Raw genomic sequence first — 21,642 nt, forward strand, 5'->3', positions numbered from 1 at the left:
ATTAACTTTGCTTTGCTCGTATAATAATCTCATTATTACTTAACAATTACACCAAATTCAGAAGTTCAGAAATTTGTCTGAACATCAAATATGAATCCTTTTGATATTGAGATAACTTAAGGCAATAATGTTGCTAGGTAGTAAATACAAGTTCATAACAAGATTTTGTACCGTTTATTGGCAATAAATTCCTGCCGACAGAGGAATATAAAAATTAGCCGAAACCCTATAAAACAATAATGCGGTCGTCCTTATCAGCAGTGCCATGTAAATTTTATATTTCCATCCGTGCAATAAACTTTTACTGCGTAATCAAACGCGGCGGGGAAGTCGTGAAGTGAGGGACGTTTGGTGACGAATTTTATTGTGTTCCATGCATGAATGAGAGGGGCGGCTTCTATTGCTCCTTCATCGGGATTAAGTTTTATAAGGTCTTAATGGAATTGGCAGGAGAGGATGGATTCTCTTGCTGTCAGCGAAAAAAAATATTGTATAGTGGAAATAATTCAATGGTGCAGGAGGCATCGGAGACATGTTATGAAATATAAGGAGATTGTCGCATAAAAAATGGAGCGAAAGGAGGATGAGTGTGAGTTAGAGAGATTTGGGTGGAAGAGGGTGCCTTCACCGTGGAGAATTACGTGGAGCTGCGAGGAGGAAGAATCTCTTATGCAATTTATGTTTCGGATGAAAAAGGGATTCGGATTTCGCAGAATTTAGGATCTGTGCGTCAGTAGAAAATAATTAACTGCTGATATTTGATAAATTGAGTTATATCCATTATAGATTGAGACGAAAAACCTTTGTATTTTTCTATTTCTAAGAAGAAACTGATGTTTTCAGTTAAATAAATAAATAATATAACAGCAAGAGCCGCACCTAAACTTTTTGGTAAAAGAATTTTTAAAAAATCTCAATCATAATATAAAATATATATATAATATTTGTGACTCAACTAACCACAACAAGACACTTGAAGAGCCGCATGCGGCTCGCGAGCCACAGTTTTAGTCACCACTGTAATATAACATAGTTTAAAACTGTTTAGAAACGCTTGTATTCAAATTGTCAATTTAAAATTAGATTTATTTTGATTATATATTCTTACTATAGTTTTATTATATAACTTGACGATATTATTTTTCTAAATTACATAATCTATTATGAAACTTCGTAAAAAGTCAGAGTCAAACATATGCTTTTATTTGAATCAAAATGTATATGTGGTTGCCTATATTAAATAATCATCTTTTATTTGAAAATCATTTATTGTTTTATTTATTTAAACTGTTTTATTCGTCTCAATTTCGACAAAAGTGTAGATCTTTTTGTCCAAATATTTATTATTAATCAAGGAAATTTCATACATATATTAAAAAGTTTTAATTGTTTAATGGAAGAAATTGTTTTTCATATTATAAGTTTATGCTCTAATGAGATTGTGTTGTATATTCTAATTAATATATTTTAGTTTAAGTTTTAATGAGCTGTTTAATTATATTGTTTATAAGTAATTTTTATATTGCATTGGATTCACAAATTATTTTATTGATTAAATTTATTATATGAAGTTTGTATAACGATTTATGGCTAAAGAAAGTTGTAATTTTAAATGATATCGTGTTGGATTCAAATATTTGAAATTAGATTTGTTTGGATGATGATGTTGTTGATGCAACTTCAATGTTGTTTTGATAGTTGGTAGAGGTGGTGGTGGCAGCAGGAGCAGCAGCGTCGTTGCTACCTTCAGTGCATGAATGAGAAGATGTCAAGAGTGTCTGTCAGAAAGGTGTCGTTCGGTGATAAACTAGTAGTGAAAAAACATGTATCCGTTGTGAATATGCTCGTGAGTTGCAGTAGTTTATTATGTCTCGCCCAGCGTCGTCGTCTGGACAGTGATTAGTAGTAGTGTTGTTACATAATAGGAATTACGAGAGAATCATTAAGCGCGGAAAAGAGAGCCGAGGAAGGCCCGGAGCAGCGGCGTCGTCTCCGAAATTGGAAATTTCAGGGGTGCAAACGGAAATATTTTTTGCAGACGAAAGAAACACCCCGAAATGGCAGGTCGGAACAGGCCCTTGCAGCACAAGAACCTGGGCCAGATCCTGTCCAAGTTCTACAGCTTCACAGACTCCTGCACCCACACCAAGTACGCTACGGACAAGAAGACATTGGACAAAACCTGGAAGCTGATGGACAAGGTGGTTAAGCTGTGCCAGCAGCAAAAGATGAACCTGAAGAACTCACCTCCCTTCATACTGGACATCTTACCGGACACCTATCAACGGCTGAAGCTCATCTACTCCAGATACGAGCACAACATGGCTGAGCTGCACACAAACGAACACTTCAACATATTTATATTTAACTTAATGCGGAAATGCAAGCAAGCCATAAAGCTGTTCAAGGAGGGCAAGGATAAGATGTTCGATGAGAACTCTCATTACAGGAGGAATCTGACCAAGCTGAGCTTAGTATTTAGTCACATGTTGAGTGAACTGAAAGCTCTGTTTCCGAATGGTCCTTTTGCTGGGGACCAGTTTCGCATCACCAAGTCAGATGCAGCAGAATTCTGGAAATCTAACTTTGGTAACAGGTAAATATTGTTTTCTCATCTCACACCTGTTCTGAGTTCATAATTCTATGGAATGCATCATGCACAGTTTCTTATTTCTCCCATGCTGAGAGAACTTCCTCATTCACCATTATTTTCTGGTGATTTCCCATTTATAAATAATTATACAATGGCCAATAAGTCTTTCGCTTTTGAATACAATAAACTGGTAGGCAGACAGGCAGGCAGCAAGTAAATAAAACGTCAGGAGGCGAGCAATCATTACATTATGCATGTCGTCCATCCATCCATCCATCTACCGGATACGGCTTCCGTTTGGTATAACGTTTGACGGAAATAAGTGCTAATCGGTAATAGTAATTTCGCGTTTACAACACTCCCTTGTCGCTGCTCCTCTTTCCTCGTATCAACAACATGGGCAAGTCGCTCCGCGTACGACATCGTTCGTTGTATTTTTAGAACTGCTCTCTCGAAAATAAGCCCATTCATTAATAAATCCTGAGTCACACGGATCCACGCTCTCTCCTCGCATTATTATTGCTTTCTTCACGCACTTCGTTTATTGCGAAGTCGTAAAGGATACACAACACACTTGCTATAGGTCGAGTTACATAACAGCGCGAGCCCAATTGCGTAACCTCCCCCTCATTTAAACAGGTTTTATTAGATTCTTAACCTACTCCAACGTCTTGCAAGAAAGAGGAGCCAACCGACTCACTATAATTTACACCTGAACAAAATAACGACTTCGATTGTACAACTCTTACAAAATATTTCGAATAATTAAAAAAAGCAGTTGAATTCATTAACATGTTTCTTAATTCAAGACTGATTCTGAAGCTGTGCATACATCTAGTAGTATTTTAAGAATTTTGTAAAAGATACTTAAGTCTATTATAATTTAAGTTTAATTCAAGACTTATGAGAAAATAGACATAATAAACTGACTTATTTGAATGATCTAATGTTTTTATCTTGAAATATTTCAAGTAAGGTAAATAAACTAACAAATATATGTCAGTCAATAAATGATTAAATAGATAAAAAAAATAATCTATTGATTTTGAATTACATAGTGATAATGTTGACACCATTAAAGGAAAATTCGAATAAATATGTACAAATATCATAACGAAAATGGTTCTACATGTTGAAATTGAAATGTTTTCTTAGATAACGTCGTTTCCTGAGGATTGTGTCCCAAACTGAAATCTTAATCTAAATTTATATATAATAAATACATTGATTTTATATTCAAAATCTGTAAACAATGTTAATATCATCATTTAATTTGAATTTTATTGTTTTAAGATTATTAAGCGCATTATGTTGGAAGCAAGTCCATTGTGATTATGGCTTCGTAATAATACCGAAATTATTATTATATTGAGCCGCGAGTGGAATAGAAATTTTTCGGATGGAGAATATCGGGAAGGCAGGTAAAAAAATAAGTGAATAGTTTAAATCTGCCTTCGTGATTTTGACGAGACTGCTGGAACGTTCCGATGAATATTTAAATATGCTAATAATCAGAAAACAAAACAACAAAAAAAATAATGAAGAGGAAAGAAGGTGTGTGTATATTTATAGAAAGAAATGGAAGCTCCATTGATTACGAAGAAGAACGTTTCAGGTTTATCCACACATCAATTGAAATTCCACCATTCGGGCTTCCCATTTTTCTTAATTACCTACCACTAATGTGAAACTATACACTTCCTCTCAAGTTACGCCGTTGTGTAATGTGATGGGTCCGCTGCAGACTTATGTCTTCCTGCCGATATCTTTTGTAACGAACGAAATTGAATCTTTTAGAAATAAACAAGATTGTTTTACTTAAATACAAACATTAATTCACGTGTAATTAGTGAAATAGAAGTGTTTTATCCTAATGCAACTTTTAAGAAATGATGTTTTTTTTTTCTATATAAATAAATTACAAACCAAGAGATAAGTCTGAAACTAATAATTATTACTTAATTGTTTCTTTGTTGCTTTGAAATATGGGAAAATACTTGGTATTTCACAGAATTATTCCATATAGTTATATAAAGACTACATTACATACTACTGTACATTAGTCGAATTTGAAAACAAAATAATCAGAATTCCTTCTAATTTTTTTTTAAAATTGGAATCTTGTTCTATTAATGTGTGTGTATCGACATAGATTTAGTAATTTAGAATCGATTAAGTTAATTGGCAGGAAGTGGGACAGGTTTTGGTTTTATTATTCTAGTAATTAAAACCACATTTCTTATGTTACATCGAAAATATTAAATTTGAAATCGTCCAAAAGTTTATCAACTTTAGATGGAAAATAATACCAATAATTCATGGAAAAATAAGTGCTTTTACTTTGGATAAGAAAACAAACATGTTTTGGTTTTAACTTCGTTGAAGATTAATCTTCGCATTATTTAGGTATTGTTAAGAACTTTGCTGGAGCAACTAGTGCGGTAGCTTCGTTCTATTAATAGATGACGACGACCTTTTGATCATTTCCTCATTTCGCCTATATAGTCTTCTCGTGTGCGTGTGCGTAATGGTAATTACCAATGTCTTGTCGTGACACCCAATTACCATATAAATTGTGCAACCGCTGCTGATGCCCGCCCGCCCCATTTTCACCTCGGCGCAATTTTCATTATGCATATGTGCACTTAATGAGATGCATTCCGCTGTGGGTCGCAGCACGTTGGTGTTTCTGCACTTTGGAAAGAGAGAGGAGAGGAAAAACTTGTAGCGAAAAGCCGCACTAATCAAATCCCGCATCCTGGAAGTGCGGGCTCCGAACGAAAGTTCAGATAAAGTCGATAGCAACAGTAACAAACAATAATTATTTAAATAAAATTATTTAAAAATAAAAAACATGTAAGAAATATCATTAACATGAACTGCCATGACTAATGAGGAATGAGAAACCAGATTTCTGCATTTCTGAGAAACCTTTTATTATAAAATCGTTGTGATTTTCATAAATAAAAGCATTTTGTTACTCAATTTTTAATAATTAATAGAAGTAAACGAATTTCTTAATTTGCATAGTTCTCTTATGATGCTTAAAATACCATTGATAATAGTTATTTTTATGTTAATATATCCTAATTGCAAATGTTGAAATTTACTTATGCTTAAATGAAGTTCTTATTCATATTCTGTATATAATTTCAATTGTATTACAAAATGTACTAAATGAAGTAATTACTTAAGCTTAAATGAAGTTCTTATTCATATTCTGTATATAATTTCAATTATATTACAGAATGTACTAAATGAAGTAATTCATTATGAAATGTATCTCAAAGTGCTGCAGATAGATAAAAGCTATAACTAAAAGTCATTACTTAAGTAGTTGCTTTTGCAATTGAAAAATGCTCTTCAATTAAGACGATGATAAAGTGAAGTCTTAAGTGTTTCGATTTTATAAAAATAAACTTTCATTTCAATAATCTATGGAGGAATATTAATTCCTAATGTAAATTGCAAATGCATCAACCAAGGGAATCCGCATCCGAAATGATCGTTCGCTTTTGCTCTACCATAAATCGTCGTCTGTGGATCGCAACAATCTTAATTCGGATCTACCCGTTTCAATTAATCGCTAATACATCCACCCCGTACGTTTATAGATAATAGCATAAATAGTTTAATGCAAACTGTGTGTGTAGATGAAAGAAGTCTTTAAGTGTAGATTGCCGCAGTACTGAGAAGTATAAATTTTTATTTCGTCGCGTAATTGGATCGTTGCGTTTAATTGAGAGACGTTCAGATACGTTCCCAGAGCCTTTCTCTTGCGTAAAAATTAAAAGAGTTGCTCGTTTGCGCATTTCCAAACATGCAAATGGCTCCGAAGAACGATCCTTTCTAGCCATCAATTGAAGCTTTCCCGTTCGCGCTCTTTTTTTTTTACAGTTATCCTCCGCCGAGATGTCATTCAACCAATTAAAGAGCTTCTGGAAATCGATGCTCCCAAGTTTGTTTTTGTTTCTTCTTTATACGAAGAAGACAAAACAACAAGATGTGTTTGTCGTCGGTTGTCTTTTTGGCAGCGGGAGACGCGCGCCCACGCTACAACGATGATACACATTCGCGATCATTATCAATTCCACTTGTTTGCAGCCCAATCTTGATGATGTCGTAGGCGGTGGGCGTCGTAGGTGTTCCGTGCACACCCCGTGACCACTAATTCAACTCCCAAATATAAATGTGCAAATATTTACCGTGGGATAATGAACTGAATTTGGGGAGGAAGAATGGAGTTTCGCTCAGAGCGAATATCTTCGTTAATGAGCGAAGCGCGAGATGGCAATGACCAATGGTTTTGCTGGAGACGCAGAAGTGCACGGAGTCCACCTGCCAGATCCAATTAATGGATGTGAATAACTATGACAACGGACCGCTGCGACAGACGCTGCGTGCTTACATAAATCGCACCGATAACTAGATATTTTTACCTTCTTGACCAAGCCACTTGATCGTAATTAATTATGTATTCCCATTCAGCGGATATTCTATTTCCATCTAGATAAATCGCTTTCTCTAGCCGATGGACGATATATTAAAGGACACTGCCCACTCTTATTAATAGTAAAATCATTCAACTCTTGCGAATCTTCTATCTACAACATAAATTACAAGCAATATCAGATCTTTATATATACATAATTCGTAATTTGTACACTATTTTAACTTATTTACTTGTTTTATCATGATACAGGAAATAAGGACTTAATATATGAACATTGTACGTATATTTTGCTATTAATATTTGACGAAAATCCGATGTGCAAAGATTAATGATAAGAAATTGATTGAGTAAACTTAGACGCAAATAAAAAGAGCACGTATGTACTTATATAATCAATTTGTAAACATGCAACACATCTAATTGAAATTATACGTATGTTAGCTATTGTTCTTCCGCCAACAAATTGTTTAATTAGATTTCAAAAGAAACGAAGCTTCGTGTTTGAGACAGTCAGTCGCTTATCATTTCATTGTAATGCAAGTTCATCACGTAAGCTTTGGAATAAACGCAATACACAGAATCGGATGAGTAACAGCACTCTTTGTGTTCCGTTTTCCTGTTGCTGTCACGCAGATAACTATGGACGGTTTCCCTGTTTACCAGATAAACAATCATTTTGAAAGAAATAACAATAATTTTATTCATTTATTAATAGAGGGAATTTAATAGAACGGAACGAAATCAATCTTCGATCTGCTTGATCCACCAGCGCTTATTTATTCTCTGGCTTCTTATATTTACATTTGCTTGTAGCCGGCGCCTCCTGCCTCCAAATTCCACAAAAATTCCGTTACTAACTGTATGTTATTTCTTCAATTTTCTTGAAAAAAATATAAATTTTATTTTCTTAAATCAAGTGGTCGGTTAATGTCCAAAAAAAATATTTGTAGGTGCTTATGGAACGTGAGCAGAAATCCGATGCGTTCATATTAGAAAGAAATCTAGAATTAGAAATATATTTCCATCGGGATATTCAAATATAGACGTGACCAGAACCGCCGCTTGCTTCTTTCCGTGGCAACAGAAAAAAAAAACAACGTTAAAGACTTTTCAGGAAGTTTCTGTTACCGTTGCCAATAGCAATAGTTTCCATGGAAGCGCGTTTATTTTGTTAAGAGCGGGCGTCGGTTAAATAACAATTGTGGCGGTTCTCTTCAGGAAGGAAACGCGATTTGCGTTTCAATTATTTTAATAATAATAATAATTATCGGAGTGTAAACCGCGTGGAATTCCGAATCCGGACTTCAGTTTAATCGGTTTTGCGAATCGTCAATTTGAAATGTTTCCAGTTTTATTTCTTCTTGCTTTACAAAAGCGTTTTCATTCATATTTGTAGAATGATTCAATTATACAGGAATTTACTAAATTGTTAATAATACATTCATTTTAAATCTATATTTTATTATTGATTTCTGTATGAAATTACATGTGATTTTTTCTTTTGTACGTAGGGTATTTCATAACAAATTTGTAATTACATATATGTTTTCTAGCGAAGTGCAGCGTAGAAACTATCAATTAAGTGCAAGTAAAAGCGCGACCAAAAAGCTAGAGTCTACAATTACACCATACGTTTTTTTTTTCGTTCTTCGTATTGTGTATGATGTAGTTGCTTCTCTCATGTCGGAGATCAGAGCTCAGCCGGATAGTACACGATTCGAGAGCAATTAGGCAGCAGCGCAGATGGATGGGATAGTTGTAGATGGAGTACGTACAGTATATATAAAAAAAAGAGAAAAGGAACACCTCTAATAAATTACTTAAATAGAAGTTGGCCTTCAACCTGGGGGTCAGAGTCGCCGCAGTTAATCTTTCACAGTAATTTAAAATCGTTAAAAAAACACACAACTACAGCAGGTTCTCATCTCGCACATGAAGCAAACATTGTACGTGTTTCGGGTTTCCTTAGACGATACTTGCCAAGTAGCTTGCGAAACTTGTTTCAGATTGTCGTAGTCATAGATATACACCATGGGGCTTTACGTAAAAGTTGAAGAAAAGAAGAGAATTGGAATGCGAGTGAAGAATGGAGGAAGAGTCGGATGGGATTGAATGAAAGTATTTTTAGCGTGGCGCACACGAAATTTTTGGGTTCGGCTTCGCGTGGAACACGGCAAGGTGTATTATAACGTAGTAAAACGGCTTGGATGTGGAGCGAGGGCGTCGCGACGCCCGCCCGCCCTCGTTGCCGTGTGAACCGGGCTGCGTGAGCCATGAATGAAATATCGATCGGCCTGTCCCGAAAAAAAAAATACTATCTCAATTTCGTTACAACAAATAATGAAGCGTGCTTTGGGGCTCTCTGACATTTTTCTCTTTTTTTTTTCTCTTTTTTCCCCCCACGCATTTTCCGCCCTCGCACGCAACGTACAAAGAGTTGTATAGAAAGGGAAAAAATAGTTGTCAATGAGAAATGTAAATTTAGCGAATTCCTTCAAGAAGTCGTTTTATGCATTTTTTCGCAAAGGATTGTCGAGGACGGACAAAGCGAAATTTGCCAAAAGTTTATTCTGTTGAATGATGTTCGGAATGCGCAGTCCTTCGGAGTTGCCACGAATCCTCCTCCATTCAACTTTAATTGGGTCCCATTCACTGCCGACTTCATTCATGCATTTCGCGCGAAACAAATACGTACGTGGCCATGAGAGAAAGAGAGAGAGAGAAAAGAACGTTCTTTACTGAAATCGATACGAGATTAGAAGTGTATACATGTACGTTTTCTGGTCCGTGTTTTCCTGCTGCAAATAACGCTGATCAATGGACCAAGAGTTATTTTTGTTGCCGTGCGATGATGAGTATTTTAGGTCAGGGTTCCCAAAAAAAAATCAATATTATTATTTTGGAAGAGAATTCAACGAATGATTCACAATAACTTGTGTATTTCGCATTGAAATTATACAAAATTTACTTAATGAAATTATAGTAACCTTTATATTTTATTGTATATTTCGTCAAATCAACTAAAAATTTAAATATTAATATTAAAGCTAAATATTTGGGGAATGCAGATTATACTTTGAAACATAGATTTCTTGTAATTTGCTTTCAAAGTTAAAGTAATAAAATATTACCTTTTCGAAAAAAACAACACGTTCACATTTTTATGTATATTACGTCAACCAATTGCAAATTGAATATGCATATTAAAGCTGAATAATTATGGAAAGTAGACTTTAGTATCTTGACATTAGATTGTATGCATTTTTTCTTCAAAGAAATTAATGCAGTATTTTTGTTACACCATGAGTTTTGATGTATATTTTGTGAACCAACATAGTTACAATATAAATTAAACATGCATATTAAAGCTGAATAATTAGGGATTATAGTTTATATTTTGAAATTATTGTAGCATTCCTAGATTTAATGCAATTTTTCTTCAAAGTTGAATTAATGAAATCTTCAGTTTTGATGTATATTTCGTGAACCAATGTAGTTACAACATAAATTAAACATGCTTATTAAAGCTGAATAATTAGGGATTATAGTTTATATTTTGAAATTATTGTAGCATTCCTAGATTTTATGCAATTTTTCTTGAAAGCTGAATAATTAGGGATTATAGTTTATATTTTGAAAATATTGTAGCATTCCTAGATTTTATGTAATTTTTTATTCAAAGTTGAAGTAATGAAGTATTTTCATTACACCTTCAGTTTTGATGTATATTTCGTGAACCAATGTAGTTACAATATAAATAAGACATGCATATTAAAGCTGAATAATTAGGGATTATAGTTTATATTTTTAAATTATTGTAGCATTCCTTGATTTTATGCATTTTTTCTTCAAAGTTGAAGTAATGAAGTATTTTCGTTACACCTTCAGTTTTGATGTATATTTCATGAACCAATGTAGTTACAACATAAATTAAACGTGCATATTAAAGCTGAATAATTAGGGATTATAGTTTATATTTTGAAATTATTGTAGCATTCCTATATTTTATGTAATATTTCTTCAAAGTTGAAGTAATGAAGTATTTTCGTTACACCTTCAGTTTTGATGTATATTTCGTGAACCAATGTAGTTACAACATAAATTAAACATGCATATTAAAGCTGAATAATTAGGGATTATAGTTTATATTTTGAAAATATTGTGGCATTCCTAGATTTTATGTAATTTATATTCAAAGTTGAAGTAATGAAGTATTTTCGTTATACCTTCAGTTTTGATGTATATTTCGTGAACCAACGTAGTTACAATATAAATTAAACATGCATATTAAAGCTGAATAATTAGGGATTATAGTATATATTTTGAAAATATTGTAGCATTTCTAGATTTTATGCAATCTTTCTTCAAAGTTGATTTAGTAAAGTATTTTTGTTATAACTTCAGTTTTGATGTATATTTCGTGAACCAATGCAGTTACAATATAAATTAAACAATATAAGGGAATATAAGCAGTATCTTAAATTTATTGCGGTATTCATAGTTTTCTTGTAATGTAGAGGAAAATTATCAAGAATTTTGATGACAATTATATCTGACGTTTCGTGAATCCATTTATAGTGTCTCAAATTCAAAGAAGAGACAACCACTCCTTTTAGGGGATCGCGACGAACGTGTAATCTGCATTAAAACGAACGGTTCTTCGCAAAACAAACAAACAAAAAATGGATCGACACGAATATGGGATAGGTGAAAACCTTGGGACCGAATTGGAAACACGCTGCGCGCCGCGAAATTAAGCTTGATCACTTTCGATTAAGTGATGAATCATTCGGACAGAGTGGCCTAACGCGATTACGAAAGCCGCTTTTAATTGCGCGTGGACGCATTAATTGGCACACATCAATAATACACAAACAAATCCAAATCACTTTCCAGTATTCACTTACAGTTACTTTAATACTTATACTAATTGCAAATATTTAAATTCACTCCAAAAGGAAATCATAATTTAAAGCTTAAGAAGACATCAATTACTCATGTTCTGCAGCTTTAAATTATGTTTCCTTAAGCGATCAAAGACTGAATCTAATAAATATCGAATAATAAAGGCTCGTCCTCTCTGGATGCAATAAATGTCAGTCGTTGCATCAATCATATGGCTTGTCATCTGTTTTGCTTTGCATCATCAACGTTTTTTTCTAAAGCAATGTTTCAGCTTTAATTCAAACAATAGAGTTTATTGTTTGGAAACGTTTCTAATAATGTTTATTTGTTGCATTAAATATGTATGCAGTTCATGTTAAATGAGACTTTGAAAGCAGCGACGCAGCTTCTTTTTTTTTGTTATTAAACGAAACTAATCGATCTTAATTGGACGAGGCGTTCTAAATTATCAATCAATTTGCTGAAGCCACCAATTCGGAGCTGTTGCTAACGGCGTTTTTTGCTTATTGCAAAGTCCTCAACATCATCATCGTCATCTGCTGTTATTATATTTATTCGAAAGGAAACGCTCAAGATGTGGCAATGGATGTTGTTGGCATTTCATTCACGGCTGATTCCTGAATGGGGATGGCCACACAACAATACAAGAAGAACATGATAATGTCCATTGCAAATCGGTAGGAGACCCGATAAATATTCAGTATTGATTTATGGCAACCGGACCGAATGCAAAATGCAAATCTCTGCTCCGCGCATTATCGTGAATCGTTAATTGAGCCTCCGGACAATAGACATTAAACATTCGCAATTTCGATATGGGGTTTATGAATATTTACGTTCGCTCTATCGAAGTGCAGAAATATTATTTATGGTTGATTCATCGGAACGTACAAACAAAACTTTTGCTAAATCACAACCTATGTTTAATAAATGAACGTTTTGTTGTGGTTTCCATGGTTTTCGTTTAATTTACCTTCGAAAACAACTGCACGTTTTGCAACGGATATCTCGAAAACAAATATAGTTGTTATGGAAACTATACGTGGAAATTGAGGGAATGTAGAATGGTTCTATAAATTAGTGTGATATTTGTAGTTATATTGCTTCAAAAGTTAAATTAATGAAAATAAATATAGGTGTTATAGAAACTAAACATCAAAATTGAAGACAAATATTTAGGGAATACATAATGATATTTTGAATTAGTCTGATATTCTTAGTTTATCTCACTTACATAATGATGTAAAAATGAAGCTGATGAAAATCTGTTGAATCTTAGAATTCTTTTTATATTCGCAATTTACTTCTAATTGGATTACAAATTAAAGATATTAAAAACGTAAAAGTGCAGAGTTCAATTACAGAGATTATCTTTAAAATCAATATATTGATTGTATTATATATCAAATTAAATGTTTCACAAAATAAATTAAATACACACAATAAGATGTAAGATTATATTGAAAATCAATTACGTATATATATACTTTTATTAAAGGAAATTGGATTACAGATTTCCATTTAAATCTCTTGCATGTGTATGTGGTGTGTGTGCTCGGAAGATTGGATTACGTTGGAATTGCAAGCGCAAGCAGGCAAATATTGTGTAGATGCAGCCGGCACATATAAATATACGTTTTCTTTTTATTATTTTGCTTCAAATCGAATACGAAATTTAATCTGGGAGGAATAGTTGCGTAAATGCCTGGAATGTATGTGTGGAAATTGCAAACAAACATGTTGACTGGCAAACCAATTGATTGGAAATGAATGAAACTAGTTGCTCGCTTTTGTACGATAAATAAAGAGCTGAAGTTTGCATCCACTCTGCAGACATATTAAAACACTCTGGATGCTCGAATACATCCACTATGCATTGCTTTATTTGTGGGGATCATTAAGAGATTACTTGCAATCAAATATGTGAGTATTGAGTTTCTATATTTTAATTTTACTTAATATGTATACTGAAGACATTCATTAATATTAAATTATTTAGAAATTAATGATAAAATTACAGATTGTACTTTAAAATGTGATAGTTTAATAAAAAAATCTGATTTCTTAAGTATAATTTGAGACAATGAAATATCACCACCTTGAAAAGACAACATTCTATAATCAATTAAGCTACAATTTAATTTAAATATGAATATTAAAGCTGATTAAGTGAGAAATGAAGACTGTGCCTTGAATTGTTTATTTTCACTTCGAAGAGGTAAAAAACCTTTACATTTTGTTGTATATTTCTATAACCAGCTGAGTTACAGTTTCAATTAAACATGCATATTAAAGCTGATTAATTGGGGAATGTAGACTGTATCTTCAATTATTTATGATATACGTATATTTCCTGTGATTTTCTTGGAAAGTTGAAGTAATGAAATATTATAATCTCGAAAAGCAACACTTTTACCTTTTGTTGTATATTTCTAAAACTAATTAAGTTACAATTGAAATTAAACATGCATATTAAAGCTGATTAATTGGGGAATGTAGACTGTTTCTTGAATTATTTATGACATTCGTATATGTGATTTTCTTCGAAAGTTGAAGTAATGAAATGTTATAATCTTGAAAGGCAACACTTTTACCTTTTGTTGTATATTTCTAAAACTAATTAAGTTACAATTGAAATTAAACATGCATATTAAAGTTGAAGAATTGGGGAACATAAGCTGTGTCTTTATGGTATTCGTACATTTACTGTTATTTCCTTTCAAATTAACAAATTTGTTAATATAGAACTAGAAAATTTACTTTGAATTACGTAGATTTGTTTATTGGTGTATTTCTTTCGACATAATTATGGAAATTTTAAAACATTCCTTTCTTCTTGATTTGTAATTATCATCTAGTATTAGCAAATATGTTAATGCAGTCTATGAGCTGGGAAATTTGCTTTGGATTTTTATGAAATGAACGTAAATATGGAAATTTTCCGAAAAGGTCAAATTGAAATGCAAAATGATTAATGCTTCGTTCGTTTGGTTGTTTGCGTTTTCAGTACTTTAGTGCCATGGAAGTATTTTAGACAGGAGCTGAACAAGGTGCATCCGATCAGCACGGGATTGGAGGCGATGGCTTTGAAGTCGACAATAGACCTGACGTGCAACGATTACATATCAAATTTCGAGTTCGACGTGTTCACCAGGTGAGGAGGACGAGGAGGATGTTCGAGTTGTCGCGATGCTTAAATATTGTGGTTCGGTTATTTTGGCAGGTTGTTCCAGCCATGGGCGACGCTGCTTCGAAATTGGAAGATATTGGCGGTGACGCATCCGGGTTACGTGGCATTCCTTACGTACGACGAGGTCAAAGCCCGACTGCAGAGGTACATAAATAAAGCGGGCAGCTACGTCTTCCGGCTGTCCTGCACGAGATTAGGCCAATGGGCCATCGGATACGTGACCGCAGATGGGGAGATCCTGCAGACCATCCCCCAGAACAAGAGTCTGATACAGGCGCTGCTGGACGGATACCGGGAAGGATTGTAAGTCACAATCGTAACGCATCGTCGGATAAAATTAACATCTTTCTTAACTTTTGCAAACAGTTACCAATACCCGGACGGTCGTTCCAACAACCCCGAACTCTCCTGGGCTGTCCAGCCAACACCTGAGGACCACATCGCCGTCACGCAGGAGCAGTACGAGCTCTACTGCGAGATGGGTAGCACCTTCCAGCTGTGCAAGATCTGCGCCGAAAACGACAAAGACGTGAGGATAGAACCTTGCGGGCATCTACTCTGCACCCCGTGCCTCACCTCCTGGCAAATCGTAATATAACAACCGAATTTCAAATAACAAAGAAAAAACTAATTAGTCGTTATCTCCTTGCGAAGGATTCCGAGGGTCAAGGCTGTCCGTTCTGCAGGGCAGAGATCAAAGGGACCGAGCAGATCGTCGTCGATCCATTCGACCCAAAGAAGTCGCACAATCGGCCCAAGGGCAGCGCGATGAGCAGCCCGAACGCCGGCAACTTCGACGACGAAGATTTGGAACTCGAGGTATCGACAAAGCATTGCACAAATAACGATTACGCTGATTGAATGTGCCTTCCTTTATTTTTTTTAATTGTACGCTAAAACAAACAAACAACAAGACAACACGAGAGATTTTCTTTATATACAAATACACACACACACCTCTATATATAAACAAGAACAACATAGAATCACCTGGGCTGTGCTTTGTGTCCTCCGTCTCTATTTACTTATTATTATTTTTTTTACGAAAAAGAAAAATAATAAACGAAATTATGGACCTTTCCCTTTTTAAGCTTCTAGCATGCTAATGTGGGTTTTATTTTATTTATATACTCTTTTTTTTTTGGAAATCATCATTTACTTATTGATTATTTGAGATTGTTGTACGAAGTGTGTTTTCTTTTTGTTCTTAAATTAATTATTATATTTTTGTTTTGATTGACTGTCTCTGCATGCGGCCAATTGTGTATTAAACGGTGATGAACATTTATATTTATAAATATTATTTTTTTTTACTTAAAATTTTTTTTCAACGATCTTAAACAAGACTTAGGGACTGAACTTTCAACGTTGATGATGATAATAATAGGTATTTCATATTATTTTGTAGGTGTTTTCACTTTCTCTCCTTTCGCAGTATTACTACAAACATTATTATTATTATTTTTTTTTTAGTATGATTTCTTTATTATTATTATTATTTTGATTAACCAACCTATTTTTTTTTTATTATATATATATACGATTCAGTTATAATTTAGGAAATTCTTTTAATTATTTATAAGTCGAATTTAATATAAGATAAATTATTATTTTCTTTTGCTATTATTTTTTTTATTTCATTGAAACTTTCTCCCTTGTTTATGCTTGGTACATAAATATATAAAAGAAGTTACAAAAGTCGTCTACTTGTTTTGCACATCTCTGCTTGTGGTTATTATTATTTTTTTTGTGTTTGCACCGTTCTCTATATGTTACATACATTATTATTTTTTGCTGCTTTCATTCTATTCAGGGTGCGATTCGTTTCGAGCCTCATCCTCAAGCCCAGAACTCTCGGAGATTATCTCTAATTACCGTACTTTGTTCAATATACAAATGAGCAAATATAGGAACGAAAGAAAGTACACTTAAGAATTTTCCTGTTCGTCCATTCCTTCTGTTCTTCAAAAAAAAAGAAAAGCCTTCCAACGGTGGTTCTATTCATGTGCATGCGAAATCTCTGAGGGTTCTGGGCGAGTTCAGAGCTTTCTTTGTTGACTCACCCTGTACTCGTGTATAGTATATAGATTTCGGTAAGTATTCGCTTTACGCTAAACCCGAAAAATCGAATTCGAATGATACGAAGAGGTGATTCGAAATTTGGGTGATCATGATGCACTTGGCTTAACGGGCGTTCCTAGTACAAAACAACACTGGACAACAACACAGAAAATACGCAACTTCTTTTACAAAAACATCTCGAGATGTCTAATTGAAATAAATTTAAAAATAGTGATTGAGAGAAGCCACTCAAAAATAATCTTAATCAATAATTATGATATTCTGTTTAATGTGGATAAATCTGAGTTGAGTGGATCTTAAGTTGTGTGTAAGATGAAACTGTTGTTGTTGTTGTTCAGTGTGTTAAATTCGTCGGGTGGAGCAACAACACGCTGTGTTCTCTATTTTCTTTTTGTAGGAGACTGGTGAATTGTGGAGCTGCGGTGGCAGCAGCTTTCCATCACTGTCACCATCTTCAGACGTCACGGTAAATTCACATAAACACACTCAGTCAAATAGAATCACCCAACGATCATCCCGAAACGAAGAAACGATGTGTAGTCCGAAGAGCTGATTGAATGTTGTATGTTTTTGTAGGCCTCGATAAGTCCGATGATCTCGCCGAAGAATAGCCCTCGCGTGATCAGGAGGAGCACCACGCCGACGATAACGATACCGGGAAGCATACCGCCACCTCTGCCGCCGAGGAAGAACTCGCCGACGCTGGAGCAGGTGACGATAGCGTCGGGGTCGAGGAACGGAAGCGCGAAACCGGTGAAGACGCTGAACGAGGCCCAATCCGTGACGAACCTCTCGCAGCACAGCAACATCGAAGTGCCTCAGATATCGAAGAGCAGTTCCATGCAGGAGATGCATCGATCCATCGGGGAGTCGGAGCAGCATCAGCAGCCGCCGCACGTCGTGGAGTTGAGCACTCCGGAGACGATCTGCGGGTTCGTCAGTTCGACGACGTGCGTCTACAATATTCCCGTGAAGCCGCAGACGCGACACCAGAGTTATCCAACCAAGACGAAACCGTCTTCGTGCAACAATCCTCCCGTCAAGTCGAGCACCACGCCGAACCTGGGGAGCGCCGCCGAAGAGGATCGTCACCTCTACGAGAACATGAACATCGAGGCGGTCGTGCCGCCTCCACCCAAAGCCAAATTCAATCCCCTCAACGCCAAAGACGTCTACTACGAGAACCTAAATATAGACTACATCAAGAAACTAGTGAGCGAAGGCTACTCCAAGGAGGCAGTCATCAAAGCTCTGGGCATTACCAAGAACAACATCGACATGGCTTGTGATATACTACACGAATTCGGCACGAAGCACGGATAGCACAGAGACTATAAGTGAAACGACTAGAAGGCAACAGAAAATTATAGTAATAAAAAAGAAAGATGATGAAGAAGAAGAGGGAAGCGAGAGCATAGAAAAGTAATATTTTTATATTAAAAAAAATCGTAGATGATGATGAAGAGAAGAGAAGCAGAAGAAGAGTAGTAGCGTGGCTGAGTTGATTTTAAAAACATATTTTTTTATTTCACCGAAATCATCATCCCTCGCGTCATTGTCAAGAAAATAATACTTGATCACCTTTTTTCTGTCCAACCCCACCGAGTGCCAAAGACGAGACACCTCTCCGGCCAAACCCGCAAACAAAACAAGAGAAGATTTCATTAGTTGAAGGAAAACGCAGAGGTGGCCATGATACATTTGTAATAATAAGAGATGATATGTTATTACACAGGCAACAACATAATAATAATAATAACATACGCAATTTACATTCCATAATTTAAACAAAACTAAATATATATATTATATATATAAACAACTGAGATTAAGCGAGAATTAGATTTCTCGAAAAGAAAAGAAGGTATATAAGTAATATACAGCGAGTCTCCAAAGAAAATTACATTTAACGACACTTATTGGTTGATTTGCTTAAACGAATTCATAACAGTTTTCTTAATATCACTTCAATCAAACGTTTGCTTGGAAATCGGTAATTGTATTTAACTTCTTCGAGATATGCCCTGTATTGTGTATATCGAATCAAAAAGATAACAAGAAAATAAGTAAAACAAACAAACAGCAACGTTATATATTTTCTAAATGATACAACATGTCGAGAGTCTGAACAGTCAGTATTGTGTATTTCATGCAGAATTATTGTTATTATATTTTTTAATCTGTTTTTTTTTTGTTTCTTAAATTTGCACCGGACTTGCGAGCTTTCCTTGGAAGAATCACTTGGGTCCTTCGATCGCGAAACGCAGGCCTTAATGATAGTGTGTAGTTTGAATAAGCGTGGAACCGTACGAAGGGCCGTTTCTTTTTTCGCAATTTGTGTTTGTTGTCAATAATATTGTCTCCTGCGAATGGGAATTTTAGTGCCTTACCAATTCATCGAGTCATCATCATAACATTTGGTTAACGAAAGCAAAACCTGTACGAACTAACAAAGACATTCAATTTTTATTCACGAACATCGTAACATTGCCTTACGAAGACGATTGTAAAGTTTCATTAATATGTGAGCTTCGAGCGAGTTACCACAAGAGCAATTTAATATTTAGGTGCAACAACTAATAGTACAAAGACAAGTAATATTATTAAAAAAATAAATAAAAAGTTATGTGCAAACATGTAACAATTGATACGATTAAAAGAATAAGCTGAAGAAAAAAAAAACAGTTTTATTTTAACTCGTGTATAATATAAATTCATCGCAGTTAACTTTGATGAGTATAAAAGAAATAACTAATGTTAGTACTTATTCATTCAATATAGAAAGTTACTTAGGAAAACGCTAGATTGTTGAAGACATTTTTCATCCTTAAAGATAGTATTTTTTTGTTTTTTCATTACCAAAGAAACAATTGAATGTCTTCGTTTAACGTTCATAAATTTAAGCGCCTTCGATCAATACAATCTGAAATCTGTTGCATTGTTGTTGTTATGCAAAAATAAAAACAGATGTCGTGTTTTTTTTTCTCTTCGTCTTCTGGGCTCTCGTTTCAAAAAGCATGCGATTCAAGATTCCACTTTTACGAAACACACAAATTGCGAACAGAAACAACAACGAACGTTCAAAGTCCGAAAGTTCATAGTCTCGACGCGAAAATGCAAACGATTCGCACATCTCTAAAACCCACGTAATTACTAATTTACATTGCAAAAACCGAAGAGGGTGTTGAATGTCTATACGCACAAATCTTCAAGACAAAACCATTGTTATTTTTTAACAAAAAACTGGTGCGATTCGTTTTGCTTGGAGAAAACTGCGTGTACATATATTTTGTTGCTTCGTTTCGTTAGTTCAAATTAATGTAATAATGATAGAGAAAGAATTTATTAAATTATTAATTTCATATTGAATGAGATGTAATAGCATTTATTTTCATATTAATTTATTCTTTGTATAGTTTTAATTAGTGTTTAAATGCGTTTTTTGTTTTTGTTGTTTTGTTCGTGCAATGACGAGAGATGCAATGCAATGATCAGGTCGGACGAGAAATCGAGAGATCTTATTGGAAACAAATGCAATAATATTTGAAAAGCTTTGTACAATTATTTATATAAACAATAATTATTAATTATATATTTGACATATCGTGTTTATATTTAAATGTATTTTATTTATCTCTCTTTCTCTCTCTCTCGCTCGCTCTCAGTCTCACAAACAAATGAAAGCAAAAATAATCAATCAAAAACAAATGAAAACTGGAAACTAATCGCACGCTATTTGTTTTTCACGGAAAGCGCAGATTTAATTAGTCGACACTTTCATTTAGTTAGTAATTTCTGTTAATATTTTTATTTTTTTTGGTATTTATTTCATACTGCAATCTGACTGCGCTATATAATATGTATATTATTATTATATATATATACTATGTAATTATTATATTTATATATTTTTCCTCAGGAAACTAAAGTCTGTTTATATAATTATTAAACGAAAATAACGACGAAGATGTGAAGAGAATCATGAGTAATAATAAATAATTTGGTGGAGAAAACGTAAGCGAATGAAACAAAGAAAATAAAAATAGAAATAATAATGATAAAGGAACAATTTTTGTTTAAATTGAATATGGAATATGTTTTCTATTTTCGTGTAAATACATTTTTTTTTTGCCATATTTAATGTATAACTTATATACATATATAAATATATAGTATATACAAATCCATACGAAATGCGTTATTTTTATTATAATAAAATCGAATTGTTGACTTTTTCTTTAGGTGCAACAAAATCTTTAGCGTTGCAGAAACTGATTCATAAAGTAAGTATATACTTGATTATTATATTAACGATAGTTTTCTTAAGAATTTACTCATTACTTTACCTTCTATACACGGCAGATTTTCCTAAAACTAACAATACTACGATTGCAACATTCGCTGATGACACAGCAATCT

General features: G+C 34.1%; 1 protein-coding gene across 2 annotated transcripts; it reads left to right on the top strand.

Annotated features, from left to right (window-relative positions):
• Positions 1-1,719: 1,719 nt before the first annotated feature.
• LOC108569006 (E3 ubiquitin-protein ligase CBL) lies at positions 1,720-19,965 on the top strand. Of its 2 annotated transcripts, XM_017930381.1 has the most exons (7): positions 1,720-2,596; positions 14,959-15,105; positions 15,175-15,444; positions 15,508-15,730; positions 15,796-15,960; positions 17,621-17,689; positions 17,800-19,965. In XM_017930381.1, exons 1-7 carry the CDS (start codon positions 2,058-2,060, stop codon positions 18,544-18,546), a joined length of 2,160 nt encoding a protein of 719 aa, XP_017785870.1. In that variant the 5' UTR covers positions 1,720-2,057; the 3' UTR covers positions 18,547-19,965. The 2 variants fall into 2 exon arrangements, with proteins under 2 accessions (XP_017785870.1, XP_017785871.1); XM_017930382.1 differs by lacking the exon at positions 17,621-17,689 and having other exon boundaries at positions 17,800-19,964.
• The last annotated feature ends 1,677 nt before the right edge of the window (positions 19,966-21,642 follow it).

Source organism: Nicrophorus vespilloides, unplaced genomic scaffold (assembly GCF_001412225.1).
Source record: "Nicrophorus vespilloides isolate i.1.1-1 unplaced genomic scaffold, Nicve_v1.0, whole genome shotgun sequence".
NCBI lineage: Eukaryota > Metazoa > Arthropoda > Insecta > Coleoptera > Silphidae > Nicrophorus > Nicrophorus vespilloides.